The 12,479-nt window shown below is 37.5% G+C and overlaps 1 protein-coding gene across 3 annotated transcripts in view; it reads right to left on the bottom strand.

The window, feature by feature from the left end:
* Window positions 1-8,021: 8,021 nt before the first annotated feature.
* shakB (shaking B) overlaps window positions 8,022-12,479 on the bottom strand; it is a 139,854-nt gene continuing 135,396 nt past the window's right edge. For all 3 annotated transcript variants that reach the window (XM_017174791.3, XM_070287810.1, XM_017174792.3), the window contains one exon: window positions 8,022-12,354. In XM_017174791.3, the coding sequence (XP_017030280.1) occupies window positions 12,162-12,354 (193 nt within the window). In that variant the 3' untranslated portion in view covers window positions 8,022-12,161. The remainder of the gene's footprint in view (window positions 12,355-12,479) is intronic.

A 12,479-nucleotide genomic window follows, 5' to 3' on the forward strand; every position in this document is an offset into this window, starting at 1 on the left:
TAAACAATAATTTGTAATTGGATCATTGAGAATTGGAATAATTTCAACTAAAAAACATATAAGTATATGTTAAACATAAATTTGTTGTTGTTTTTCTAGACTTACCTGTTTTTTTTATATAAAGTTACCATTCGCTTTGATTTAACAACTCGATTTTGATTTAAAATCGTTAAACATAATTCGATTTTATGGTTCATGGGTCTATTTCAAATAACAATAATTTAAATTTTCGAAATTGGCCCCAGTTGTTGCAACGGCTAAATTTGAATTCGATTGCAGAACTGATATCGATAGGTTTCCTAAAGGTTCGAGACTTGGGTTAGTTCTTAAAACATCTCCTAGAAGGCGCTACTGTTCTCAGGTTTGAAAATCCGATGAACAGCAAATGTAAACAAATGTAAATGGCAAAAAGCCTCGGCCAAAAATGCATGAAATTGATTTCGAAAACTGTTCTGAGTTGCCTTTTCTTAGCTTGCATACTACATTTAGGGTTACTCAGTTTTTCTTAAAAATTTATCAATAATTTAATTTAATTTAATTTTACATAGCTTTATTTATTATATTTACAGCGTTCCAATAGCGAAAACGAGAGCGTGCGCAGCGATCCGGGAAGCACAAGTTCATCCTAGTCATCATTGTAATTGTTGATTGATGATCATCGGATCGGCAGAGGTGAAACTGGAGGAGCAAGCAGATGGGAATGGCGGAGCTCAAGCGGATGGCAGTGATCGGATCTTGGCTCCGGCCTAGTCGAAGCCCAGCAGGCGTAAAGTATTGGAATATTAATAAATACATTTTAAATGTGTAAATGTAATTGATGGAACATACAAATTTGAATTAATAAAAAAAGGGAAATCAGCCTTGGGATTGTTTGGGGAAAAATCTGTTGAAAGCCAAATCTACATTTTTTTCTGATTTTTAAAATTTTTTTTTGAATTTTTAAAATTGTTTTCTATATTTTTAAATTTTTTTTCTGAATTTTTAAATTTTTTTCTGAATTTTTAACATTTTTTTCAGATTTTTTACATTTTGTAGAATTTTTTACATTTTTTTAAATATTTTAAGTGCCAAAATTGAATTCGAATTTAACTGCCAAATTTGAATTTGAATTTAATAACGATCAGTTTCAGTGTGCCCAGGTGCAGTTGTAAAATAACACCTAAATGTGGATTCAAAAGGTTTGAGGCTCTGCTAACTTGCGCCGGCTCCTAAATGGTTCGAAACTTGGACTTTTTATAACAGTTTATACCAGTTTTCAGTTGCTTGCTGCTGATTTCTGTTCGCCTGTTACCCCAATTTGGGAAACGGGCAATTTGTATGGAAAATTTCAGAAATTTGGATTTGCTTTTGTAGAGATGTTGTTGTAAAAAGGTTGTTGTTGCCATCAAGCTGTTGTTCGACAACAAATATGTATAAATGCATATAATGAAATATTACAGTTTATACCAATTATTATTTCTGCCCAAAAGTTTTTATAACAGTTTATACCAGTTTTCAGTTGCTTGCTGCTGGTTTCTGTTCGCCTGTTACCCCAGTTTAGGAAACAGCCAAATTGGATTGAAATTTCTGCTCACTTGCATCAGTGATGCTCATTAGCATCAGTGTTGCTCATTTAGCTATATATTGCAATATTGGGGGGCAATAAAATCGGGCTTTATGGCAGTGATGCTCACTTAGCTATTTTGCAATATTGGGAGGCTATAAAATCAAACTTAATGGCAGTAGAAAATGGCATCTCACTAGTTGCCAGTGATGCTCATCTAGCTATTTTGTTTGCATTATTGGTAGAAAATGGCATCTCTAGCTGCAAGTGATGTTCATCTAGCTATTTTTTTGCATTATTGGTAGAAAATGGCATCTCACTAGCTGCCAGTGATGCTCACCTAGCTATTTTTTGCATTATTGGTAGAAAATGGCATCTCACTAGCTGCCAGTGATGCCCATCTAGCTATTTTTTGCACTATTGGTAGAAAATGGCATCTCACTAGCTGCCAGTGATGCCCATCTAGCTATTTTTTGCACTATTGGTAGAAAATGACATCTCAATACCTGCCAGTGATGCTCATCTAGCTATTTTTTGCATTATTGGTAGGAAATGGCATCTCACTAACTACCAGTGATGCTCCTAGTTAGCTCTATTGCAATATTAGGAGAAAAATGCATCTTACTTTACAGCAGTGATGCCCACCCAGCTATACAATTAATAAATAAATAAATACAGTATAATGGGAATACTTGCCACCATATTTATTTAAATTTTATAACTAAAATTCTACAAAATCGTTAAGATATAGTACTAATTTTGCTTATTTATAATTTATAATTTACAGTAAGGCTCGCGAGGATCCCTCGGAGAAGCCACTGCTGGCAGCTTGCTACTGGAGCCCTGCTCCGCCGCCGCAGCCGCCGCCACAGCCCTGCTCCGCCGCAGCCCCAAAAATTGGTGCGATTTATTGTGATAATTTTTGGGGGAAATAAACATTTTTCATAACTCGGCCAAAAATGCATGAAATTCAATTCGGACGAACTGCTTACGTTAAAGCCCTCTGTTGGTCATTTCCTGAAACATTGCCAGGCCTAATCAGCTTTAAGTTCTCACATAGGTGGCTCTGCTCACTTTTAGGCAGCCGCTGAAAGATGGCGTTTAGCAACAGCGGAAATTGTTAATATTTAAAACTAAAATTAAAAATAAAAAAGGAATAAAAGCCCCCCTTCCCCCGCGAAATAAAAGCCGCTGGATATTTATGTATATTTCGTAACAAATCGAAAATTGTTTTTATTACTTTTTCTGATCAAAATCATACAACGTTGTCAATTCGTTCTGTTGATTACTCAATTATCGCATTATAATAATGTGTTTTGTTTATGTTTGGTTTGTTTTTGTTTTGTTTTGGTTTCTTTTTCGTTTTGTTTTTTTGGTTTTTCTTCGTTTTTTGTTTTTTTTTTTTTGTTTTAAATCTTGTTTGTTTTGGTTTTACTTGTTTGTTGCTTGCTTGTTTTTCTTTAATAATAATTTATAATTATAATTTATAANTTATATAATAATATTTTTATAATATTACTTGGTAATTTATTAATTCCCATCAACATGCCTCGGCCAGCTAGTGGGCGTGGTCGCCCGCCGGCCCCTCTGCTCATATTCTTCCTCCTGCCTTTTATTTGTGTTCTATTGCTTTCACTTGTTTTGCCTTTTAGCCTTTTCCTTTCCTCGCTTTGCCTTCGCCTCTGTTTGTCTTTGCCCTTTTGTTTATACTTTACTTTTAATTTTAATGCATATGATTATTTGTTTGTTTCCGCTTCCGCTTCCGCTTTCACTTCCGCTTCTGTTTTGCCATTTAGTTTGTTTTTCATATAATGCGCCTGCTGCAATATTTTTAGTTTGTAAAATTAACTAATCGTAAAATGTGTGTGTGTGTGTGTGTGAGTGTATGTATACTGTATACTGATGTGGCTGTCGGGTGTCTGTCTATGTTTACGTTTATGCTATTTACAAGTCAACTCCGTTTTGGTGTCTTAAATGTTACGTGTTCTTGTCGCCGCCTTAGTACTCACTCCTCCTCCTCTCTTTATTGCATAGTATTATTATTATTTTGTAGCTTACATGCATATATATGCTCCGATTCGGGTGTGTGTGTGTGTGTGTGGTGTTTGGTGTGCCGTCCTGTCCGCTGTCCGTATCCGTGTGGCTGTGTATAATTTATTACTTAGACTGCTAAAAATTCACGTTTATATCCTCAATATACGGGCTTCATATATGTGTGTATGCCATGTATTGTATATAGATTTGTTTTCCTTTTGCCGCCGATCTCCTCCGTAATTGGTATTGACTACAAATTCAAGTCACTGTATGTTATGCATATATATATATATATATATATATATATATGTGTGTGTGTGTGTGTGTGAGTGTATACATATGTATGGCGTCGCACCTGTGCGCATATATAGGCCAGATATCGGTGGATATATGGGCCTTAGCATATGCACACAGAGGTTTACGCCGATGGTTAAAGACTTCGGCGGCGGCGTAGAGGTCAAAATGACTCGGCGGCGGCGGCGTAGTAGTCAGAAAGAATCGGCGGCGGCGGCGTACAGATTTTTTTCAAATTAAATAAAATTAGTATTATTTATTATATCAGTTTATAACGCCTTTATTAACAATAACATAAAATGAACATAAGTGAGTAAATTAATTGGGTAAATGAAATGAAAATAAATAAAAATTAAGTAACAAATAAAAATAAACATAAAAATAGCAGTCTTTTTCCTTGACTTGTTACGCTTACGTTTTCATTTCGTTTCAAGTTTTTTCGTGTCACTCATTTGAAAATTTATAAACTGAGGACGTTTCCTTGTCTGAGTGTATGTGAGAGTGTGTGTAGGGTGTTGTGGTGTGTATGGTGTGTGTTTGTGTTTCTTTTGTGTGTTCGTGTATATATATATATGGGCGATATATATATACCTATATAGCTTCAAATTAAAGCTTTATTAACCATGCTCGCGTTTTGTTTTCGTATTAACAAAATTAAACGTTCCGTAATAATCGTACTCAAGATTCAATAATCGATAATCATAAATTACGATAACTGCACGTTATAACTAGTTAAATGTCCATTACCGTTACCGTTTACCGCTTTACCATGTATCATTTACCACATACCATTTATCATTTATCATTTATCATTTACCATTCACCATTTAGCATTACCTTTACCGTTAGCATTTACCATTAAATACAAAAAAAAAAGTGGTTGGATCTACAGTTCGATTGCGCATCGATTGCTTATCGAACGCCCCCAGTGACTAGTTGTATGCGGTATTTAAGTTATCGATAGGGGTGTATAACTGTATAATTATGCTATGTCCATATACCTAGATATATCCGTGTATATATAAGAGATACAAACTAGAAGTACGCTTAACGCCTAAAAGTATTCTCTAGATCGGTCTACGCCGCCAGCTCTTACAATATATCCGTCCTAATTAGCGGCTCCTTCGCTCCAGTGGTTGTGCATCTGCCTGCGGTTGTGCTCCTGTGGTTCGGTTGTGGTTGCAATTGTAATTGTAATCGTAATTGTGGTTGTTGTAACTTCGATTCGATTTCGATTTCGATTTCGCAATCGATTTCCACTGAAATCGACCCGGGGTGTGAATATCTAGGGGTGGTGGTCTCTCGATAGGGATGGGGATGGAAAGTAATCGACGTCTTTCGTTGGATATGTGCGAGTGTCTCTAAGTTAACGAAAAAAAAGTTCTCAATTCGGGGGAAGCATCTGAAGAAGGGCCGTGGGGGGCGCCGTTTCTTTCTGTGCTGGGCTGGGCGTTATCGGTAATCGGTTATCGTTTATACGGTTTAACGGTTATCGAAGTAATCGGTTTAGTCTAATATTGCGTGTATAAGTTGCGTACTCCTTAACGGGTCTTTAGTGTACAAATATGAATGCTTTATCTGTTTTTTGTTTGTTTTCTTTTGTTTGCCATTTGTTACTGCTTTAAAATCTTTGTTTTTACTTCAGTTCTTTTTGAATTTCATTTTTGTGTAGATTTGTTGTTCTCTGTCTGCTTCTGCTTCTGCTTTTGCTTCTCTCCGCCTGTCCGCCTCATTTTCCATATATATTCATAGTTTTTTTTTAGTTGTTCGTTTTTGTTTCGCTTTCCCTTTTGTATAAATATTCAATGCATTATTTAATAATTTCAATTTACCATTATTATAATTATTTAGTATCATTTAATCGTTATTAAGTGTAATTAAAATTCCTCTAGTTGAAGGCAATCGGCGAATATATTTGAAATTATTTATGCAATTATTTTACATACGTTTTGTTTCAATTTTATTTATACATTACATTACGTTGACTAAACTTAGGTCTCTCCTGGAAAACAAGTTGAAATACAAATAGTCCTTACTCTGAATGCTTTTCTACATAATTTGTCTACCTGTAAGCTAGCTTATGGTAGCTTCTGCCTGCCCGAATGATTTTCCCTTTCCCTTTCCACTTCATTATCATTTTCATTTGGTTTTTTCGTCTGGTTTAAAAGTCATCTGAATCTGGAAAACTTAGGTGTAATTTTGCTAAGGATGTCTCGCTCTACGTTTACCGTTATAAAACACTTCCTTCCGCTATGTGTATATGCTTGTATATACTATGTATGTATATAATATATAATATATATAATATATATATGAGTACGACGAATGTTTGTATATGTCCTATGTACAGATCGTGTGTGGCTGTGTTAAAAGTTAGGCTTACTCGTAGATACGTGGCTAAATTGGTTGTCTTGGTAAAAAAAATTGTCGCCGCCGGACAAGGCCGACTCCTGTATCCTCTATGTACACGCTTAGCTGGTTGATCGCTCTCTCACGGTCTCACTTGAAAATCACTTTAAGGCAGTTTCCTATACACTCCATCAGATGCTGCTGCTGCTGAACGAAACAAGTCGTGGTCAATCGTGCTGAAGCCTTGAGATCCTTGGGGCGTGGCAAGGGACTAAACCAGGGGCTGGGTGTGCCTATTGTTAATCAGGAGCTGCAACTTACGATATTCGATTGGCTGATAGGAACCTGTTTTTAAATTATATCGAAAATCAATGGCTTCAGTATTTACGCCAAGTTGGAAGACAGTAACTAAGGTGCTTGCTGCTTGAAGGGGAAAAAATTAATAATAATAAAAGCCTGCCACGCCCCGCCTTGCTCCAGCCTGCTCCCTTACGATATTCGCATACTCCATAATCGATCATCGATAGTCGGGGAGTGGCTGTTCCGGACTCGCGATCTCGCTCAAAGTTGCCTGCTATCGCCTCTCACTAATTATTGTCTGCTATTTGTTCACACACACACAAATTGATATACGCTAAGTGCCTAAAGTAAGCCTGAACCGCAATCGGATATATTGATATCGGATATGGGATATCGGTTATCGTGCATCGGGCATCGGACATTGGTCGTCGGAAATCGAGAATCGGGTGAACGAAACGAAGGACTTGGGAATCGAGACGAGGGTCAAAGTCGAAGGCCAAGCTTTTGTTGGCTTCTGTGGATTTCGATACGTTCTAGATTCGAGATTCGATTTTCGGTTTCGCTTGTCGGAAATATTCAGCAAATTTGTATAGTTGCTTAGTGCTGTTAATTATTAATTGGGTGTTTACGTTAATGCTCGATTTGGTTCAGCTTCGTAAAAATTTGTCTGAGAATGTGAATTGGCAGTTTCAATTTGTAATGCAATATCTGTTCTTCCGTTTATCGTTATCGTTATCGCTAGTGCGTTCGTTTTTTTTTTACAATTTTGATTCGATTAGTTTACAATTAAAAAATGCTTTCGCTTCCATATTTCGTCTAATAAAAGGTTCTTTCTCACTATTCGATTCGATTCAGCTAGGGAGTTCAACTAAATTGTATTTTTTATTCGTACCGTTGCGCTAATCACTCTTTTATTCGATTTAAAATATAAGTTACGTGTATTTTCACCAATATGCTTCACTAATTGTTGCTTTTAGTTCGATCTTTCATTGCGCTTTTCGTTCTACGTTTTTGTTCTTGAGCTTTGAGAAATTGACTTTCTTCGTCTTTTTGCTGAGGTGCACGGGTGCTGAGATAGAGAGATAAAGATAAATGAGAAAGGGAAAGGTGGGGGGGAATTCCAAATCCAAAATGAAACAAGACAAACAATGATATGTATACAAGTCTCCTTTTTTATTGCACAAACAAAAAAAACAAAAGAATGAGAAAGTAAGGCTGAGTTACAGAACTAAAACCTTAACTTAGCCACCAAAGAATACATAATAATAATTATACATAAACAATATGGCGGAAGAAACCAGACCGGGAATCGGTGATCGGTAATCGGTAATCGTTAATCGAACAAACAAACAAACATTCCAAAAAATATACAAACAAACACAAAACATTAATTGAGATTCATGGAAGTCTATTAATAAATTAGGAAAAATATATATATATATATATATATATATATATATATATATATATATATATATATATTTAACTAATAAATTAATGCTAAAATCTGAATGTGGGAAGGGAGAGAGTAGACAGAGAGAGAGAGAGAGAGTGGGAGAGAGAAAAAGAAGTGCTGTGCTGTGTGGTGAAAAGTGGACAGAACTGGACCCGGAGGTGGTGAAACGTGGTGAGAAGTCATCGATCTGCCTGCTCGGCCTCCGTTTCCGCTTCCGCTGTTGCCTGTTGCCTGTGTATGCTTATTGCATCTAGGGTTGCCTTTATGAAATGTCCTTCTTAACTTCTAGATTCAGCTAGTACAATTCGTATTCGTTCGATTTTGGAGTAAATATTGCGGCAAACACTTTGAAAAATAAAGTTTTGCATTTTGTTTGTTTGTTCGATCGATATCGATATCGATTCGCCTTAAACTTGTTACGATATTTTACAATTGCTTTTAGTTGGAGTTACGAGTTACGAGTTACGCATTACGAGTTACGAGTTACGAGTTACGAGATACGAGAGATTCCATCTTGTGCTACACTAAGTATTCTTGGTTTCTGGCTTCTGGCTTCCTTCCGGAAATGGCTATAGCCCAGCATGTAGATCATACGTATCGCTTTAACACTATCGACTAATGGCAATTTCCTTGTAATATGCTTACGTTTTGGTATGGTATTCCTTCGCTCCCTATAATTACAGTGTAAGTATCCTCGATATTTATACATTTGCTTTTCGTTTACCATTTCTTATTGCGAGTCTGTGTCTGTGTTTGTGTTGTGTGTTGTGTGTTGTGTGTTGTGTGTTGTGTGTGTGTGAGGCTTAACCTATTAATGCACGACAAAAAAAAAAAACGCAGACAAAAATGGTTCCGTTTGAACTAGAATTACAATTACTTTACTTAGTTGGCTATAAGCTGTAAAAAAAAAATACGCTAAAATTACTTATTACCATTTATTGTTATAATTATTGTTTTTTGCCTCCTTCCCTTATCTCGATAAACATCCCTACGCTTTCTTTCCACGCTCTCCCCCCTCCTTTTGCCCAACGCTTTTCACTTTTCACTCGAATCAAAAAACACAATTAAAATGACAGAGAAAGTGAGGCTTGAATTCCAGGTGAGAGCAGGTTCATCGGCAATTCCTGATTCTGAGACAAGGAACCTATTTGTGGGCCAATTCCTTTCGCTGTGGCATTGCAGGCACCCCGAGGAAATCCCCCAAAGGAAAACCAACCGGAAACCCCCTCTAAAACTAACCACCCTCCCCACCCTCGCTCAGCTATACACTTAACTTTACTATTTTTCATTTGGTTTTCTTCTTATTTGGTTGGCAGTGACAATTTGCTGTTAGATTCGCATCTCTTGGCTTGGCTTTTTCTGGCTGTGTCTGGTACGTCATTGGTCGTCCATAGCGGAGATAGAGACGGGAATAGTCCTGGATAGAGATAGCGGATACAGAGAGAGAGATAGAGAGAGAGACTAAACAGGGGAAAACTTTTGAGGCATCTGTGAGACGGGGGGTTCTTGGTCCATTTCGCGGGTCTTACGGAAGTCAATGGGGGTCATTAGGGAATACGGAAACTGAGCGGAAGGTGCGCTTCAAAAAGTTTTCTGGACGGATATTACGATTTGTAGCACGTGATGATGAAGTCGTCGATCTGTGGATGAGTCTCTGGCATCTGGCATCTGGCATCTGGGTTTTCTGAGTCTGAGCTGGTGTGGAGTCTGCAAGTGGGTCTGAGTATCGAGTGTCTGTGTTTAGGTGATGACTTTTTTGGGTTCGCTTAGGCTCTAACTACTGGAGGGGTGATGCTGGGGGTCGCCGGGAAGGGGGTCACCTGCAATGCCGGGGAATCGTCGAGATCCAAAACTAAGCCCTAAGTTTAATTATCGCTATGATTACACTTGGTTTATGGTGGCTAAGCATTCTCCCCCGATCCTCCTGACCTTTTTTTTTTTTGGTTATTTTCCCTCCTTGAACCCCCTTGCATTTTCCGCTTTTCCTCGTGGTGGCTGCGCATTAGGCGTATTATCATAGAGAGAGAGAGAGTGAGAGAGTTGAGTATGCTCTATTATTAGTTGAGTTAATTGATTTATGCTGCGAATGTTGCTGCTCTCCGTCTGCTGAATGATCGATCGATAATAATATATATGTATGCTTCATATACTATATATGTATGTATGTATGTGTGTGTGGCTGTGTTTAAAACCTCCGTTTCCGTTTCCGTCCCGGTCTGTCTCTGTTCTTTGGGTGTTTTAGTCTGTCAGTTGTTGTTTTTCGGTTATATAATGATGCGCGCTATAGTTTCCTTTTAATTAAACTATGTAAATGTATCTTCTTTCTTTTTTTGTTTTTTGTTTTTGTTTTTGTTTTTCATTCTTATTTTTGTTTCGGCTTCCGGTTTCGGTTTTTCGGTATGGTATTTTCTGAACTTTCTTGATATTTACTGATATTTTCTGTTCGTTTCGTCTCGGTTTATCATTATCGTTATTCTCGGTTTTGTTTCTTGCCTTCCTTTCTACCTGCTCACATTTCTGTTTTCTGTTTTCTATTTTTCTCTTTTCTCTTTTCTGTTTTTCAGTTTTCCCTTTTCTGTATACAAAAAATTGTGTTTGCATTTTTTTCGGTTTTCGTTTTTTTTATGTTTTTTAGTTTTGCTTGTTGTTTGTGGTTTTTGTTTTTTTTGCTTTGTTTTCATTTGTTTAGCGAGTAATACAAATGCTTAGAGTTAGACAAAAAAAAATGTTTATATATATATAATATATATATATATCGTTTTATATATATATTTATATATGTAGAATTATTTGTATGCTTGACTTAGTTAACCTACATTCGAATACATGAACACTTCAAGATATCATTGTAATAAGTAATTTAATTTAATTTAATTGAATTTAATTTAATTAAACTGTTACTCTTACGTTTCTGCCTTAGCATTTTCCCCTTTCGATTCTCTCGACTTTCTTCGGGCCCCGGGCGTCTCTTGGGGAGAACTGAGAGCGGATGGGGTTGCCTACCTCACCTCACTTCTCCCCAATTTTCCCGGCTTTTCGTGGTGTTGTTTCTGCTGCTGCATCGTTTACGCTTTTCCCTCTGCCTTCTGCTTCTTTGCTTCTTCGTGGTGATAGTGATGCTGATGTTGACTCTCAGAAATTCTATTCGATTTTCTTCTTTTTTTTTTGGGTAATACAGAAATGCAATTTTCCGCGGGCGTCGTCTCGACTTTGTTGATGTTTGGTTTAGTTAACGCTGCATGACAAGCAAAGTGCGGTGCGGTGTGTGTGTGTGTGTAGGTGTGTGTGTGTGTGTATATGTCTGTGTGTCTGTATGTATGTTGTATCGATTGCGATATCGCGCGTTTTCGTGTGCGTTCTACGGGGCGTATGGGTAATGTCGCCGCTCGGCGTGGTGGCGTATGAGTGATGTCGCTGTAAGCGTGTGATGTGTCGGTGCTCCTGTCCGTTTCCGTTTCCGTTGGTGTCCTGTGTCGCTGTTCTCCGTTCTCCTCACACTTTGACCTTGTCCTTTGGGGCAACTTTCCTATGGTTACGCTGATCGCCATTGGCGATCCCTTTGGTGACTTGTGACCTTGTGACCTTTGACCGGCAGCGGTTGCCAAGCGCCGCCGGCCATCAGATCCTGACCGGAAGTCCCTTGTGGCCGGAACTTCCCGTTGTTGTTAGCTTGCTCTCCAGCTGTTCGATTCCTTAATTGATTGATTGATCTTAATACAAAAAAATGACGTTCGTTTTGCGTGGATTGTTGTTTTTCCTATTTTCCTCCATTTTTCCTCATTGCTTACGTCCGCTTCCATTTCGCCCAGATGCTGTTGCTGTTGTTGTTGTTGTTGCTGATAATTGGTTGGTGTTATCGACTATCGATAGGTCTTCGGTCCGTTCCTTTTTCTCGTGACACGTTGAAAATGCTTGACTAGTATGACTGACTGACTGACTGACTGCGCTGACGATAGTTTTTTTGGTTGTATTTTTAAGATACGTTTTTATTTTTTTAAAGATTTTTTAGCGGTGTTTTGTGGTTTTCAATGAAGCGGCTGCTGCGAAGATCTCTAGATTTTCTTGTGGTTGTATTTTTTATTTTGTTTTAGTCTTGTTCTTGTTGAGTTTAGTTGTTGAGTTTTGAGATGGTTTTCAAATGGAGACGACAAATTGCATTTTGTATTGTTTCTAATACTCCCAATATCATGCATCCTGTATTTCACCTTTTAAGCCAGGCACCCTGTGGTGTTGGTTATGTCCTAAACGATTCGCTAAGTCCTGTACAACATCACGAAATATAACTGTATCTATGTTTTCACCTAGTAAATACAACAAAAACCAATCGCCCATCTTTGAACGACGAACGATTATTTCAATAGCGTCACGACGCACTAACCTGTAAGTTGAAAAAAAAGGGATTAGTAATATATATTTCAGGCAGTATATACATATATGTATGTATCTGATGGGGGTAACAACATAGCTGTATCTACCCCTCATCAGATGCCATAGATACTCTTG

This window comes from Drosophila kikkawai, chromosome X (assembly GCF_030179895.1).
Source record: "Drosophila kikkawai strain 14028-0561.14 chromosome X, DkikHiC1v2, whole genome shotgun sequence".
NCBI lineage: Eukaryota > Metazoa > Arthropoda > Insecta > Diptera > Drosophilidae > Drosophila > Drosophila kikkawai.